We start from the raw sequence: 18058 nt of genomic DNA on the forward strand, positions 1-18058 counted from the left end.
CATGCATGTGCAAGAGTGTCTTCATAAATGTTTAAGTGTGTATGTGTGGAAGGAGCTGAAAACTGGTGGACTAACAATAATGAGCTCCTGCTCTACACAAGGCAGATGGAGAGGTTGACAAACACACTCCTTGCTATGTCGCACATCCACAGACACACATACACAAATATTTGTTGGCTACTGTACACTTGTACTCCACAATACTGGCTTGTATGTGTCGTTTTCATGTCCTCACACTCTCCCTTTTCCTTCCCATCTTTCTTTCCTCCTTCCTCGTTGTCTCCTCTCTTTCCTCTCTCCCTCTTACCACTCTTAACCTCGCCTCCTTCTCCTGTCTCCTCCCATCAATCTCTCTTTAAGAAATCATCTTCCTTTTCACTCCTCCCTCTCGTCCAAAATCCACCTCTCTTTTTCTTCCTCTTCTGTCTCTCTCATCCGTTCTCCTTTCAGCTATTTTAATCCTGTGATATTGTTTTGTGTCAGATGTATTGTTATGCCCATGTGTGAAATGTACTTTAAAGATGCTGCGTGTTGGATGTCTTTATAGATATCGCTGCCAAATCAAAGGAGTTTTTCATGAAGCAAAATTCAGCCTTACACTGACGCCTCTACGCTGCTTCAGGCTTATATTTGGGTCAGATGTTCACTGGAAACAGAATCGGAGCCTTTGCCTCCATATGTTTCCTGTAATTATATGCGATATGTACTGCATTATGGAGCTATTTTTTTTGACCAGTGTACATTTCTTCATTGAGAAGTGGCATTTCTAAATCATCAGAGAGGAGAGAAACAAGTCATATGGGAGTGCCAGAGAAGAGATGGTCGAATAAATTAATAACATGTTATGTAATAATCCTTCATGTTACTGCCTTTAGACCCAAGTGAACTAAACTGTGTTTTTAGAGGAACCGTACAAGTCAGTTTGACGCTTTTACATGACTGAGTTCATCCATGTAAAAGGTCCATGTTCGTTAGTTTTCTGCATTCCTTGTTGCAGTGTGCAATATTAACAGTTGCACTCCAAGTGTCAGGCACTGACTGTACATTTGCAGGGATGGTGGCTGTTCAAAGCATGTCAAAACACACTCAGGCACTTCTTTGTCTCAAATCTTGAAATATCTCTCCCTCCAACCACCTCCAGGTAAGATCAAGTACTCGGAGCAGGTGTATGACTCCTGCATGGAGGCATTTGATTGCCTGCCCCTGGCAGCCCTGATGAACCAGCAGTTCCTGTGTGTGCATGGGGGGCTTTCACCAGAGATCCACACACTGGACGACATCAAGAAGGTACGATAAGAGGCACAAACACACACACACACACACACACACACACACACACACACACACAATTTTGAATTAACAACACTGCCCTTCAAAGGCAAAACAAAGTAATTACAGGTTTGGTCAAAATTAGTTAAAACCTGACTCATTTGTATTATTATACGCATTAGAAAACATTATATGATTTAAATCTATCTAAAACCCAGGCTAAACCACAGAAACATGGCTGTGTAGTTACAACATTGTGGCTCTGTATTGCTGGTTTGTTAGAAGTAAGAAAAGAAGCGAAATTTGAACAAATGGAGGACCACACATATTATTTAGCACAAGAGCCGACAGAGCGTGTTGGCCACCGTAGCTTCTCCTGCACGCTTGCAATGGAGGGGTCAGCGGTGAGGGAGCCATTTGGTTATAATTCGCAACCCTCACCACTAGATGCCACTAAGACACTGAACCTTTAAGTTACATATTTAAAAGTATTAAATTGTAAATAAGTTTATCATAATAATTACTACAAATATTAATAGTTGTAAGACAGACAAGTCACCAAACAACAAAAAAGCATTTAATTCATATGATCTGTAAGTGCCCTATCCGTGCCGCCTGCCCGATCCATTCTGCGCATGCGCTTGATTGCACACTGAACGATCTGTACCACGTATGTGTACATTTTACGGTATAGAAAAATGTCAAAAGTCCTGTAAAAGACCATGGGTATAATGAAAGGAACCGCTGATTAAACAGTCGAACAGAAGAGCGGATATTTCACAAATATAAAGTTGGTTACATGGCGTGTTTTGTAGTATAAATATTACAGATTAACTAATAGGAAAACATATGAAAGTTTTTTTCTTTTAAAATAAATTAATAAAATATTACCACATATTTCACTACATGTACAATCTTATTACATAATTTCCAGTATGACATTATGATAGACTGATAGCAGATTTGATGCACTCACTGATAGCAGTACTGTGAAGTGAGGTGACTGTTTGGTGCTGTGGTTTCTATGCACCATTAACTGCGGGACATGATTTCCATTTATATTCAAAAGTGAGTTTACATTAGCACAGAAATTGCAACAGTAGACCTTACCCCTAGACTCTACATAGATAGTACAACAAATGATCAAATGAAGACTGTGTGCACTTTCTGTATTTTTAAGGTATTATTTAGATTTTATTGCAGTTTTGTGGGTAAAATAAATCTAGGCATTGCAACCTTTCTAAAAGTTATGCAGTTTGCCTGCCAACCTGAAACCTTTAAACTCAGCATAATTTCCTGCTGTATGTATTAAATAATACATAATAGCAAAATTTACCACACTTCTAGCCTAATTGCTATGAAACATAATGTCAATGTAGCATGTTGTTGACTCACACACACACACACACACACACACACACACACACACACACACACACACACACACACACACACACACACACACACACACCTGCTCTTATTTTTAGCTCAATACCCACTATACTGTAGAGAATCCAGAGTAAACCAGCACATACAGTATCCCAGTGGAAGAGGCTGCATGTATACAGTTCACAGTAACACTGAATACAAAGGTACACACATGAACACAGAGACGCGGGGACACACACTTCCTCGTCTAATGGCAGTGTTTCCATGGTGAATCTGCTGGTGTGACATCTTCTGCCTCCTGTGTGGTGCGGGTTTCCATGGAGATGCTCTGCTCCAACAGTATGTGTTTGTGTGTGTACATTTGTGTGTGCAATGTGTTTGCTTTCCTTTCTCTTATGATTTATCATACATGTGCTCATGCATTGTTGTGTGTGTGTGTGAATATCACTTTTAAAAATGTTGTGTATCTGAAATGCTTTTTATGTAAGGGTTTCTTTGTGTTAATGTATTTATATGTTAGCATTTGTGTTTCTGTAAGCTTATATTTTTGTGTGTGTCTGTGTGTGTCTTCATCACATGTCCTAGTTGGACCGGTTCAAGGAGCCCCCAGCGTTTGGGCCCATGTGCGACCTGCTGTGGGCCGACCCCTTGGAAGACTTTGGCAACGAGAAGACCCAGGAGTACTTTGGCCACAACACAGTCAGAGGCTGCTCCTATTTCTACAGGTACAGGACAAAATTACATTAAGAGTCCTGATAGTTTATTTTAGAAGAAAGTGAATATAGTCTGACACAGTGGATACCTGTGCTTATGAAGAGATATAAAGGGGATGCTGGTCTCATCCATTGCTGATAACTGTATCATCTACTTCTAGATCTTATTTTTAACACTGCGTACATTTTAACAATTGTATAATGTATTTTAATGTATTATATTAGTTTTTTATTTTAGGATACCTAATAAAATCGGGCAAAGGGATAGACGATGAAAACTAGCAGGTGGCTAACTAGGTTACATTTACATTTGTTTTAAATGTTGATCAATGTACTGTACATTGTCCCTTTTCAAGTAAACAATAAAATGAAAAAAAAATGAACACCTGATATTCAAACAAGCCAGAATGAATGTAATAATCGGTGGTACAAAACTCACACTAGGAACAATATTCTTTGAAATTAGCAGCTGAAAAAGGCAGCCAGAAATAGGACTGATCCTCAAACATGTTCCTGTCTGTGTTGTGTTGGGCTCATTCGATGTGTTGTAATGATCTGGGCGCCTTGTGATCGCCTGGCGTTAGCGATATGTGACTTTCATCTACAAATCAGGAATTTAATATAGTTTCAGGTGGACTTCAGGCTATTGGTTTGGGATGTTTGTGATGAGAAGAGAGAGAGAGAGACACGTTTCCTGCACGGTTACACCACATCCAAGATCCAATAACAATCACTGGGATTTGTACAAGAGACAGAAAATCTCGGCCAGTTTACACATGCACACATAAACACAGCACATTCACAAACACATACGCACAGTACCGTTTCAGCATGAAACGATATCCCACAATCCCCAGGGAAACTGCACGGTTCAGTTGCTATGACGACTGGCTACTCCTGCCAGATATGGAGTGATATTAAGATACAGTGAGAGAAAGAGGGAGAGCAACATAGGAGGAGGGTGGTGGTTTAGAAGATCCAAGATGAAAAATAAAATATAACAAGAAATGGAGGAATGTAAAGACGAAGAGCTGAAGTTGAGAGACAGATGGAGGTCGGTGCGGCCGTAGCTGCGTTCCTCACTTGAATAAGTCAGTGTTATGACAAGTTGTCTGTGGAAAAACAGTGATTTTCTAGGTTTAGCAGACAAAGCACCAATCGACCAGCTAGTGGATGCTCCCACAACAGTGGGGAGGCCATAAGCCCTGATCAGGCCTGCCTGCACTCACTGATGCCCCCTGCTGGTCATAGTCAGACATGACATTAGAACACAAGAGGACTACTCAATTCCCACTGCTAGACTTTAAATACTTCCATCTGTTTTGTGGTTTACAGCAGTCTTTATATAATAACATATTTCATGCTTGATATGTAAAGTGTTTTTTACTGGATCTTGTATATTTATTCCCCTGTATGTTTTTTTCCATTGCCTCCCTTCTGATGCATTTACTTTCCGTCACTCTGTCTCTCTTTCTGCCCCCAGTTACCCAGCAGTGTGCGAGTTCCTACAGACCAACAACTTGTTGTCAATCATCAGAGCACATGAAGCACAGGATGCTGGGTAAGCTGACTGACTGTCGCGGCTCAGTCCTTCTCTTGGCTTAAAAGGGTGCACCATTTAATTTAATGGCTTACCTTGACATTTGTTCCAAGCTGTTATTTTACTTTGCCAGGCAAGTGGCACGTCGCAGGAAAAGAGGTTCCACAGTTTTCCTTCTGTCACCCTTAAACTGTGTGATGTGCATTGTTAGAGTCTGTCTGAGAGTTTGTTTGACTGAGAGACAGAACACAATTCAGGTTAACTAACTCATCTCTTGAAAAACAGAACGGTGAGGAAAAGAGCCATGTTACTTTGCACTACTAGTCTAAATACAATAGTGGGGGCAAAACACAATTTTCTGACCCACAAATCCATCCCTGGCATCTGTTATCTTAGTGTAAATCCTCTAGATATAATGCAGCAATTAAGGCAGCACTATTCAGAGTTGTGCTGTTTGGTGAACCCATTAACATTACTTTGTCTGTCATGCAGCTGGGTAGTCTGGGTATTCGTCCATGGACATAAAACATATTGTTGATAGTGCTGTTTCAGGAACAAAAACTATTAAACCACACCTGGAAAACTGGTTTCTCTCTCTTCAGTTTAATTGAGAGTGACATTTAAAAGTCGCAGTTTGACTGACGTAAAACAGTGTGCTTATTGAATTTTTACCTGTCAAAATAAAAGGCATTTTATTTTTATGTATTTAATCTTTATTTAACTAGGCAAGTTAGTTAAGAACAAATTATTATTTACGACCGTGGCCCGGCAAGAGGAAGACAATGAGATTATTGAGACATAATATATGAATAGAAAAAACACGTGTGCTGAACACACAGCACAAACACCACCCGGCCAAACCAGTAAGGCAATGGAACGATACAAGATGCATAACAAAAGACAAACGTCACGGGAAATATGATTGAACAGGACCATGGTGGAAGCAGTACGGAACACGTTAAATACTGTATCTCACAAGTGAGAGTGAGGACGTTTTCACTTAGGGGTGTGCTCACTTTTGTTGCCAGCGGTTTAGACATTAATGGCTGTGTGATGTGTTATTTTGAGGGGACAGCAAATTTACACTGTTATACAAGCTGTACACTCACTACTTTACATTGAAGCAAAGTGTCATTTCTTCAGTGTTGTCACATGAAAAGATATGATCAAATATTTACAAAAATGTGAGGGGTGTTCTCACTTTTGTGAGATACTGTATGTATAATGTTAAATATGTATAACAGTATACTTCAAACATTAGTACATTGTACATACTGGGCCACAGGGAGAAATGTTAAGTCTGTGTCATTGTAGTAGATCAGTGTAACAGGCAGCCAATCACGAGCCTGTTTTATACAGACCCATTACCTTGTCTTGATTTGATTGGCTCATGGTCAGACGTAGTGTGTCGCCGCCAGCCATGGACAAAGTTTGCAAATAGGCAAAGACCAAAACAAGAACCAGCTTTGTGCTGATGACATTTATTGAATACTGACATTTGGTTAAGCAGAGGTTCCTGGAGGGTATAACATCCTTGACAAAGCTGCACAGGACACTGGCACACTGGGAACATAATAAAAAACAATATGAAAATCACTCTAATAGGAAAACAGCCAACTCATTCTGCTGCATACCTAGATTATATTTTTGATAATGATTAAACTAATTCTTGATTACTGATGAGTTTGGTAATTAGTTTATCCTCAAGGGAACTAGCATCTAGAGGCTGCTTTTATGGTTTGTTTGTGGGTACAAAAGAAAAATGTGTGCATGTGTTCATTATCATGCCCAATCTCAGTAGGTTCTTTGCATGCCTGAAATAATTGCACCCAAACTTGTTTTTATTGTGACTAAGTTACTAGATCTGGGCCTAAAAATGCCCACACAGATTCCTTCATTTGTTTTTAAATGCGTGGCTGACTCACCTTTAACCAGTCAGTCTGCTTTTTATGACCTCCGAAGCAACAAATCTTCAGTTTTCATCCATGTTTTATTTGAGTAGCTGTAACGTGGGCGTTTTGTTTGTCTCTCTTTCCTCAGGTATCGCATGTACAGAAAGAGTCAGACTACAGGTTTCCCCTCCCTCATCACCATCTTCTCTGCTCCAAACTACCTGGATGTCTACAACAACAAAGGTCTGACACACACATGCACAAATACGCACACACACAGGCATACACACAGAAGAAAAGCTAAGGTGTGAGCACAGCATTGCAATTATTTTAGACTGAGCAGTTTTTCCTTTGTCCAAGACTGAACCTTAACAGAAGAACAGAAAACATCTGTTGAAGAAGTTGCTTACATGACTATACTATACATCTGTAGTAAACATTTTAAAACTAAATAAAGTTCTTCTTTTTATTATAACTGTCTGTATGACATGATGTTTAATGATTAATATTTAGAGATACTATCTGATCAAGGTTAAAAAGGCTAATGCGTCTGTTCGTCTGTGTGTATGTGTCTAGCTGCGGTGCTCAAGTATGAGAACAATGTGATGAATATCCGTCAGTTCAACTGTTCTCCCCACCCCTACTGGCTGCCCAACTTCATGGACGTCTTCACCTGGTCCCTGCCTTTCGTGGGAGAAAAGGGTATCACATGCACACACATATCCACTCTTTTAAAACTCTTCCCGGCACGTCAGGTTATTTTCACAGAAGTGGTGATAATTAAAGGAATACTCCTTGTGGTTTGGAGAATCCATTCCTAGACTTAAGTTGATGTGCTGGTCTACATTAAACCTACTTCAGGCTAAATTGTGTTATTATTGATTTAAATCAGAGCTGTCTATGAGTCTGGGGACAGATCTCTAGGCTGTGAAGGGGCTTAAAGATGATAAATCTGGCTTTTGAGGCTGACACAATTTTGTGAAACATTTTATACTGAAGAGTCACAAAAGACATTTAGCTTTTGATAAGTTGCTTTACTGTTTCATTTAGAGGCACACATCTCTATAGAAAGTACTTTAAAATAGCAGCTGTCATTGATCAGCTCACACAGGTGGAATAAATTAAGACAAAGAAGTCAAAAGTGCACAAATCTAAGTCATCTTTGTAGGGTTGGGTATTGTTTAAAACTTTTATGATACCAGGAGCAAAACCAGTACTAGTAAGAGATACTGATACCAATAGCGTACTTCATTCAATACCTTATGTAAAATGACACCTGTAGAAGCCATAGTAGTTAATTGGTAGCCTATTATTATTTTTATTGTTGTTATGGACAAGCAATGTGATCTATTTTCTTTTTTCAAATAACTTTCAAAAAAATATTGGGAAATTGTGATTGATCGCTCCTCATCCTAATTAGGTCATCCTCACAGGTTTAATCAGAGGACAGACTACAGCTTGGGAGTTGTTTTGTATTTGTAGTGAAATAGTTTAGTGATCAGATAAGTTGTGGAAAACGAATTTAAATCACATTTTTGATACGTTTGTTGAAAGTCAACCACAAAGAATTATTATGTTAACTTTTGATCAATTAACTGACTTGAAAGATCTCTGCGAGTGCTTTTTCCTTTATTGGTGAGTTGCAAACCTCCATAAAGACGACAGTGAGAAGTAGAAAACGAGTAAGGAATGGGCTTAAACAAGTCACTAAACTACACTAAAGACGCAAACAGAAAAAGAGAGTCTTCACATCCCACTGACTACATCTCATATCAGCCGTAGCTGAAGCCAGAGGCTCAGTGTGGATCTCTGCTGCGCCACAAAAGGATTGAAGTGATGTGATGGAACGCACCGATCGATCTGTGACAACTGATGTGAATAGCAAATAAAAATGTACAAAAAAGTGTTAATTGATACCAGAAGATGAAACCAATGGAAAGCCAAGCTTGTGGTGATAAACTTGCAACAGTGACAAACATGCCTGAGACCGCAGCCGAAGGTGAGCGGCTGTTAAATTCAAGCGTGCACATGCAGGCACATTAGGAAAAAAAGAGACGTTTCGATACTACTCGATACTGGGCTGTTTTGGTCGATACCTTAAAGGTATCAAGTAGCGATACCCATCCCTACATCTTTATTTGTAATACCACTTCAAATCATATTCATGGTACACGCTCTCAAGCTTATGACAAGGATGTGAATGGTCTTTGTTGGCAGAATTTAATAGCATGTGAATCTTCATTGTTCTGTCATGAACTTCAACGCCTCCTTAAGTGGACAGTAGAGTTCAGTCTGTGCTGCATCAGTCATGCACAATTTGTCCCAATCTTTACTATACACAATAAATTATTTTATCAGCGATATTAGGCAACAGAAACAAAAAATAAGAAATCAGTAGCTCTGAATGGATGACAGGTGTATCTGGAGCTACATGTATAGGGAACAAATATATTCATTCACCTCACAGTAGTGTAAGGTCTACAACCATTTATTTTGAAAGCAGGAAGTAAATTTTTCCAGGGACACATCAGTGATTTTTCTGTTGAATAACTGTATTCTTAAAAAAGCAGCTAAACACCAATCAGCAAACACAATTAAAGTGAAAGCAGTACAAGGTACAGTTCAAGGATAATCTCTTAGTTTTAAAGGAAGGTCATTTTTATGTGCTTTATACGGTTCTATTACAACTTTGTAATATTCTCTAAAAATAGCAATAATATCAGCTTAAAAAGGTGTACAACCCCTACTTACAGGATTATGGACTTGTGGGTGACTACAGTTTAGTCAGAAATGAGGCATTGTATTTTATATTTTATTGTGGTGACAGAAAATGAGGGGGGAGACAGAGATAGGGAATGACATGTTACAAGGTTCACCAGCTGGGCGCGAACCGGGGACGCAGCCGTGTATGGTTGGTGTCTTAACCCGCAATGTCCCCGGTTAAGTGTGTGCGTGTGTGTGTGTGTGTCTCTCTCTGTCTGTTTGTCTTGCAGTGACTGAAATGCTGGTCAATGTCCTGAGTATCTGCTCTGACGACGAACTCATGAACGATGGAGAGGAGATCTACGATGGTAAGAAACACACTGACATAAAAGCAGTGTGATTCAAACCTATGTTAGCGTAAATACCTGAGATGCTTCGGTTGTTACAGACATATTTTGACAAGTCATTTTTTCTCAATGACGTCACAAGTCTGCGTTTGACTCTTTAACAGCCAGTGCAGCAGCAGCCAGGAAAGAGGTGATCAAAAACAAGATTCGAGCCATTGGGAAGATGGCTAAAATGTTCTCTGTACTACGGTGGGTGGAGCTCTGGGTGCGCATGCTGTGTGTGAGTGTGTGTGTTTGTGTGTACAATACATGGACCAAGCAGGGACCATAATTCAAGAAGATAAATAAATAAATAGATAATAAATACTAAGTAAATACATCACCCAACACCACAGAGGAAAAAATCTGGTTGAAAGCAGAGCTTCCTTGCATTACGCATCTTTTGAAGCTCCCTCCAAAAGGCAGAAACAACGTGCCAATACCAGAAAAGAAGTGCTGTTGACTCAGATTCCAGGAAATAAAAATTGCACTCGCCTGACTCAGCAATGCCCCATACCTTTAACATTTTCCTAGCAGACAAAAAATAATTAATACCCTTTAACTGAAGGGATCTTATAAATGGGTCTACTGTGTATTATATTTAACAGTTGTTGCCACAGTGATGGACAATCAGAAGTGTTCTCCCATTTTTTTTATAGGTGATACATGAAATAACTCTTAAAGATCTTGAGGTTAGATAAAATTTATAGTTTTGTATGTGTGATTTGAATCATCTTATATTTCTTAGATTATTGTGGCATACCAGTCAGACACGGTTAATCTTTTGTTTATAAACCAAACACCACGATCAAATACATTTTTGCAAAATATTGGCTTCCCTTCAATGAAGCTCTTAGAGCTTAATCATCCATATTATTTGCTACAGAATTTCATACCGATTCTCTGGAGGATGAAACTGAAAACACAGCAGAGCACTGAATTGCTTCCTTATTTTTGTGTGTTTGCAGGTGCACAGTGAGGGGAAGTGTGTGTAATTCTTTGTTCTTCCCTCCTTTATCACCTGCTCTCCCATTTTGTCCACATTCACACCTGTCTCTGTCTGTCTCTCAGGGAGGAGAGTGAGAACGTGTTGACCCTGAAGGGACTGACCCCTACGGGCATGCTGCCCAGCGGAGTACTGTCTGGGGGCAAACAGACCCTGCAGAGCGGTGAGGCTTTCACACATTCACACAAACACACTCTCAACCATAACCCTGGACACGCCTTTAAAAACAAAAATAAAACCCTCACAACAAGTACACACAGTTTAAATATCTGCTTTGGACCATCCTCCGGTTTCTTCCTGCCCACGATCCTATTCTCCTCCTCTCATGCCTCTGCCTCACTGACTTTCTCACTCTCTCCACCTCACCTCACCTCACCTCACCTCACCGGCGCTGAGGATACTAACAGCCTGCTGGTCGTGTGTGTGCGAGAGAGAGAGAGAGTTATACAGTGACAGTAAGGGTCAGTAATGCAAAGAGATAGACACTTTCAGACAGACAGGGAGAGGACATACATGTGTGTGAGAGGCGAGTGTGGGCTAACAGCAGCTACTGCTAACACAAAGTGCCCGTCTGAGCCTGCCGTGGTCTCAGCGCTGCTCTGAAGGCCTCACATGACTAAAGCCTGAAACATGCCTCTGAGTCTGCAAATTTGCAAGCATCATGCGTGTTTTCTTTTAGGGGTCGGGGCAGTGTTTAGTCGAGATGCAGATGGGAAATGTGTGGAGGGAGAGCGGGGGGTGCAACAAAGGTCCCCAGCCAAACTCAAACTTTTTCAGACTTCTTTTTATTAACATTTAGCTGAGATTTTGAAGGCTCCTCTGTGAACCATGATCACCCTTGTTTGCGGCCTTAAGCCATGAGAATTTTACCTGCACAAAAGCATGTTTCAGCCTTCACTCCTTTCTTCTTCTTCGTCTTCTTCTTCTTCCCTTCCTCCTTCTTTCTTTGTACTTCATCTTCTCTCTCTGTCCTCCTTTCTTTCTCTTCTTCTATTCTCTTTGCCCATCCTTCAGCTACCATTGAGGCCATAGAAGCCATCGAGACAGTTAAGGACGCTGAAGGTAAAATCCCACTCATTTCACTGTGTGTGTGTTGTGTGTGCTCATGTGTGTACTTGTGTGTGTGTGTGTGTGTGTGTGCGTGTGTGTGTGCGTGCGCAGCATGGCTGCGCTCTCAGCCACTCATGCTCATGAGGTCATAGATTTTCCTCACCCACGATGCACTGAGCTCCTCCAACCAACAATCAGCGCTCACAACAAAACCTAAAACCGCTGCACGCTAAAGCCACCACATTAAAACACACAAAACACACACTTTTTTCTTTGCTTCTCTTGGGAAACAGAAAACACCACTACACTTTCTCTCCCAACACACAGACAAAGACACAGAGACATTTATTTACATCCTATTCAGATTCATCACACACCTCAAACACACAAAAGCGGGGCTGTAAAAGTGGGTGGGTTCACTCAGACCCTTAATAGTCTGCAGTGTGTTACAGTCTTTTTCTTTGTATTTCATACAGTAGGTGCTGTAGTTCTGTAGAAGATAAACATGCAATCAATCTGTTTCTTGACAAGCTACGGCAGAACGAGTCACCTGTGATAAATATTGGTATTCAGGAGGAAGTAGGACACTAGAGCCATTTGTTAAAGAGAACCGATGGATTTGGTGGAAATCCCTATGAAAAGATGAGTAAGTTAACCCTGAGTGTAGAACATTTTACCACAGATATGTGTTCTCAAGGTTAACAATGAATTTCCAAACTTAAAACACATTTCATATTTGGAAGGACAATTCAGACTTGACTGAAGGACTGAAGCCAGGACAGGTCTGCCAGATTCTTCTGTGCTCCTGAACAGATTGTGGTCATGGTATTTGTGTTTAGTATATTATATTCTGTGTAAACAAGGTTAGTTATTACTCTGCATGCTATAGTTGACTGTAGTATTTTGTGTTTGTACCTTCAGTGCTGTCTTTGGCTTACCTGAACTACAATCCATAATTTGTTTAATCAAATACTTTTCCATAATTTGTTTAAACAAAAAAGCGATGGGTCTTTTTCCCTGTTTTGTAATATGATTTTGTAGTCTTTTTAAACTCTGTGCCCCCACTGTGCAATGCATACTTCCGTTAAAGTAATAGCTGGACACTTTCTATGTTGTTTGTTTAATCGGTACACAAACAGAAATGTAAAAAGTTGTGACAGACCTAAAGAAGTTAAGGAGTAAGGAAGTCACTGTGCATCATCATCAGCTTCTCATGTAACTCTCTCTCTCATCAGCATGACTAAACTGACCATGTGTAAAATTGGCCCTTTTAAAAAAGAATTTTTAGTGCACGAGCACATTGGAGAAGAGGAGTTGTGACAAAGCTGTGTCAAGTTAATTTCACAAAAAAAATCTAATTTGCTCAAATCTGACTAAATTTAAAATATAGCCAACTTGGACATTAATTTAAAAAGAAGCAATCTGAGAGAAATTGAAAACCTGACTTTTGTCTTTACCTTAAAGTTTTGCTTATAAGTTACAACACAGGAAGAGAAGTGGTAAATTCCAATAAAAACAGTATCAAAGAAATGGCCAAGGGACGTAGAAGAAGACTTGTCTCCACCAATATCCAGCAACTGTTGAACTGTATGATATTGTATTGATATTGATCCAGAAATTCAAATATAACCACAGTTGCCTACCTTTTTCAGACCCTCAGCAACTTTATTTCTAAACAGCAACTAGCGACAAATGGAGTGAGTTATTCCGACCATCTGGGGGAAAGTGTGACATATACAAAAGTCTACTATATTGTAGGCTAATTTATTTCCCTGTATGCTTCTCAGAGTAATCTCAGTCAGTCTCTCTCTCCTCTCACACCGTGCGCATGCAGGCAGGAGTGAGAGTGAGTTACAACACAGACAGAGAACGAGGTGCAAGGTGGGGTGGGGTTCGTCCGTTTTTATTGTGCCCACCAATAACCGCCTTTGCAAATGGCTGACTGTTAAAAACTCTTTAAATAATGAACAACCGTTTCTGTGCTGCTGTGCTTGGTGCCATACTTTGTGTCTCGTAATAGCTTATCTACCAGGTGTCTGAGACTACTGATCTAGGATCAATGGCCAGGTCGCACTGACTGTTACATTCACTGTGAGCCTCGAGGTCAAACAACTCCTAGCTCAGCATTCAGACAACAGTGGAACACTGGTGTGTGTGGAGATTGGTGTAAGTGTATATATATGTGCATATATGACAGAACCTTGTTTATCCAAACCCAAAATGGCTTTCTGTAAAAGGGAGCCCAGTCAGGGTCAAAATAATTGAAATGCCCTTGCTGGTGTGCTCAAATGAAAGCATTTAAAAGGTGAATTAAACCAGGCTGAATGCTTTAGAAATGTGTGCACATTCACATTTCATAAATTAATAAAATGTGGTAGAATTTCCTTCAAAGCTCCCAGTGATTTGGATACACAAGATTCTACTAAATGTCTTGTTAAATATTAACTATGTGTGCATGTATGTATGTTTGGTTGTGCGTGTGTATGTGTGGGTGCCTGCCTGCCTGCCTGCCTGTCTCCTCAGCCATTCGAGGCTTCTCCCCGCAGCATCGGATCAGCAGTTTCGAGGAGGCCAAAGGTCTGGATCGGATCAACGAGAGGATGCCTCCACGTCGCGACGCCGTCAACAGTGTGGGCCTGTCGATGGGCCGCATGAACATGGGAGAGCCCAATGGGACCGACAGCAACAGCAATATTCAGTGATGGACGTACACTCCCACATGCCCAGACACATACCTGCAGTTACAACTCTGATATGGTACCATATTTATAGATTTGTGTACATAAGCATATATACATAAGAGAAGTGCACTACACAAACACACACAAACACAGTATTTTATACATGGAATAGGCTACAGACGACATCACACACATACAATCACACACGATTACCTACCCCCTTTCCCGTTGCCCTCAGCTGTATGTAAAGGCATGAGCATACCCGGACTTTACCACCAAAGGCTGAGTCCCTTCACTGAACTTCGGCCCTATTTAGAGAACTACAACTCCCATGTACCTGCACAACAACAGGAACGAAACTACAAAAACACTCCCCATGCAAAACAGGAGGAGCTGCGGTTCACCGTGTATGTCGGGGATCACCAGTGGGTTGACAGTGTCAGCATGACGTGGCTGTGTTGGTGGTGTGTGTTGTGTTGGGTGGGGATTGGGGCATTAAAGTATGCTTCTTTTTCCTGTTTGCATTCCAAAACAGGAAGTGGAATCAAACTTGGGATTGGTGGATTTTATAGAGTTGTGGATATGCCTGCCTGCGTGCGTGCCCATGCTTCAACATGTAGATGTCCACATGGTTATATTTGAAAATGTGTTTTCATTTGTGAAGGCGAGCAGATCTCGCCATCAGCCAGGCAACAGCGAGAACATTTTTGATGTGGCTTATCTGTTGCCGAGAGATATGTGTGGAGATGATCTCAGCTGCAGTCTAATCTGAGCCCTCGCTGTCCTTTTCTTCTTGGAAGGAGAGTCCCATTTGCTTTTGTAGCACTACACTGCACCGATCCTCCGCTTTAAGTCAAGTGAACACTCTGATGCCAGGCCAGTTAGCTCTCGGGAAAGGCTTGAAACTGGGCCCGGATCAGACTTGAAGCGAGTGTTTCTCCCTACCTGTTCCGTGTAAATAGGTTACATAAAGAGGTTTTATTGCACATCCGATGCATATGGTCACGAGATGCAAAATGCAGAATAGAAGGAGTAGGATGCTTTATGTGTGTGAGGGAGCCGGGGGGAGTTGAAATGTGAAGTCATACTCTATTCAGTCTCTTTCTACATCCTCCTTTCTTCCCGTGTTGCTGTCTGCTACCAAACAGCAGTGATGGCCGGGGCTTAGAAACCAGAAATAATATTTCACGGAGGAAACAGACTCTTCTGTTGAAGACAACAAGAAGAAGTCAGAAGAAAAGCTCTTTGTAAAGCATTTATATTAACGCATCAGTGCATGCACAGTTAAGTTCTTTGATAATAATGTGAAGATTATATTTGTGCTCTGTGTTTCACTATGGTAGGATTTTCTTTTTCTTTCTGTTTTTCTGGCTAATATAAATGAACTGAGGAATAATGAATACTTTATTTTGTACATACTGTTAATTTATTTTTTGTATTCATTTCGTGTTATACTTTGTTATTTTTTGCTTTTTTTCATGTTTTCTCCTTCTTTCTTTTTCACAGCCTTTGTTTCCGGTTTCTTTCGACGCTGTACAGAATGACAGTACGCTTCTATTCAAAGTGTCACGTCCACGTTCTCTCCTCTCTTCTTTGTCGATGTACATGAGTTGTTTTTAATGATATATATGAACAACGATAAACAAATAATAAACGAGCATTGATGAATGACCATACTATATACAGAGGCACAGGCATTCAGGCAGCCAAAAGCATGATTGCATGGTTAAAATTTGCGCTGTTCGTGGCAAAAAGCAGCAAGACACATTTTAACAGAAGAGCCGGTGTGTTGCCGTCACAATTTAAAGGAAAAAAGTGTACTCTCTCTGATCATAATTCTTGATGATTCCTCTTGTTATTTGATGATATTTATGATTCTATGATTATTATGATTCTATTTATTATGGACATTATTCTTAATATTTAAGCTCTCTCTCTGCTGGTTGCTCTTCATGTTGCGTTGCTCCTTGGTTGATCTTGTTGTGCTTCTTTGGGAGAGGTGAACCCCCCTGGGAGACCCTGTGCCATAGAAATTGTGCCACGGTTATTACTTTACTCTTACTCTATCTCTCTCTCACTCTCTCTCTCTGCTCTCTTTCTGTTTTGACTCCCCAGTCACTAACACTGTAAGCATGCCCCATGGGACGATCCACTTTTTTACTCTTGAATAAAATATGCATGAACCTTTGGTATGTATACTGAGTCTTTATTCCATTGGACACACCCATACTCACAGATCACAATACAAAAAAAACATCCTGATGATATAAGGGAACCCTTTTTCAGAGCCAGTCAAACTGACTGGACCTGTTACAGCTGCTATATCATAGAGTAACATGCTTGCATAACCTGAGTGATGATCATACTCACAGTGAATCAATAAGAAGACTGAGCTTTGAGTCTTTGTTCAGTTTGAACAAACACAGTCTTCATGCCAAAAGACCTTAATCAATCAAGACATACAGTACGCTAATATGTTTCAACAAATTTTAAATCTTTCTTCCAACACAGTGGTACCCAACTTTTTTTGCTGGTGACCCCTAAGACCAACCAATTTCCTCTTGCGACCCCTCATCACAGTGTGCATGTCTGAGCCGTTTAAACAAAGATTTATCTTCCCTGCTCAGACCACTTTATTCCTGTACTTTTCAGGAGCCTAAAGAGATAAAGCTTTCCAGTATTTGACAAGTCAGAAATACAATAAAAGACATGACCCCCCTGGACACAAAGCATCACCCACATTTACCTCCCATCGACCCCGTAACCGATAAACCAGAGGCCCTCATTAATGACATGACTAGATTTGGAGATGGTACTCATGGAATTCCCATTCCCACACAATGCATTGAAAATATAACATGCAAGAGTCAACAGCAAGACTTAATAGAGAGTTACGTAAGTCCTTTTGGAATATGTAAATTGAATTAGAATCAGCTTTTTAAAAAGTTTTATAATATGTACATAATAGTATAATGTAAACTCTTTATGTCATTATTAACCCACACATTTCCAAAATATTACAAGGACATGACCTCATTGTCCTCAACGGTAGTGATGCCGCTGCCTAGAGACAGTGATTCCCAACCAGTGGTACTTCTGCCAGGAGGTACATGGAAAGCTTGTAGAGTGGCTTAATTCATTTGAAAATATGGTGTATATAATATTTAGGAATAATAATAATTATTATTATTATATGGATATTAGAGATGGACAGAGCCGCAGAAGGGCATCAACCCAGCGGCAGGACCGGTATCTGCTCCTTTGTGTGAGGAGGAACAGGAGGAGCACTGCACAGAGCCCTACAAAATTACCTCCAGCGGGGTACTGCTGTGCATGTTTCTGACAAAACTGTCAGAAACAGACTCCATGAAGGTGGCATGAGGCCCCGACGTCTTCTACTGGGATCCGTGCTCACAGCCCAGCAATGTG

The 18058-nt window shown here is 40.5% G+C and overlaps 1 protein-coding gene across 6 annotated transcripts in view; it reads left to right on the plus strand.

Moving 5' to 3' along the window:
• LOC123957214 (serine/threonine-protein phosphatase 2B catalytic subunit alpha isoform-like) overlaps window positions 1-16797 on the plus strand; it is a 58714-nt gene extending 41917 nt beyond the window's left edge. For 5 of the 6 annotated variants that reach the window (XM_046029851.1, XM_046029852.1, XM_046029853.1 and 2 more), the window contains 10 exons: window positions 1142-1287; window positions 3244-3383; window positions 4855-4932; window positions 6952-7046; window positions 7380-7505; window positions 9797-9874; window positions 10018-10102; window positions 10964-11061; window positions 11913-11960; window positions 14472-16797. In XM_046029851.1, coding sequence (XP_045885807.1) covers window positions 1142-1287; window positions 3244-3383; window positions 4855-4932; window positions 6952-7046; window positions 7380-7505; window positions 9797-9874; window positions 10018-10102; window positions 10964-11061; window positions 11913-11960; window positions 14472-14650 — 1073 coding nt within the window. In that variant the 3' untranslated portion in view covers window positions 14651-16797. The remainder of the gene's footprint in view (window positions 1-1141; window positions 1288-3243; window positions 3384-4854; window positions 4933-6951; window positions 7047-7379; window positions 7506-9796; window positions 9875-10017; window positions 10103-10963; window positions 11062-11912; window positions 11961-14471) is intronic. The other variant, XM_046029850.1, reaches the window with a different exon arrangement.
• Window positions 16798-18058: the final 1261 nt, after the last annotated feature.

The sequence above is a fragment of the Micropterus dolomieu genome, linkage group LG19 (genome assembly GCF_021292245.1).
Source record: "Micropterus dolomieu isolate WLL.071019.BEF.003 ecotype Adirondacks linkage group LG19, ASM2129224v1, whole genome shotgun sequence".
NCBI classification, from domain to species: Eukaryota; Metazoa; Chordata; class Actinopteri; order Centrarchiformes; family Centrarchidae; genus Micropterus; species Micropterus dolomieu.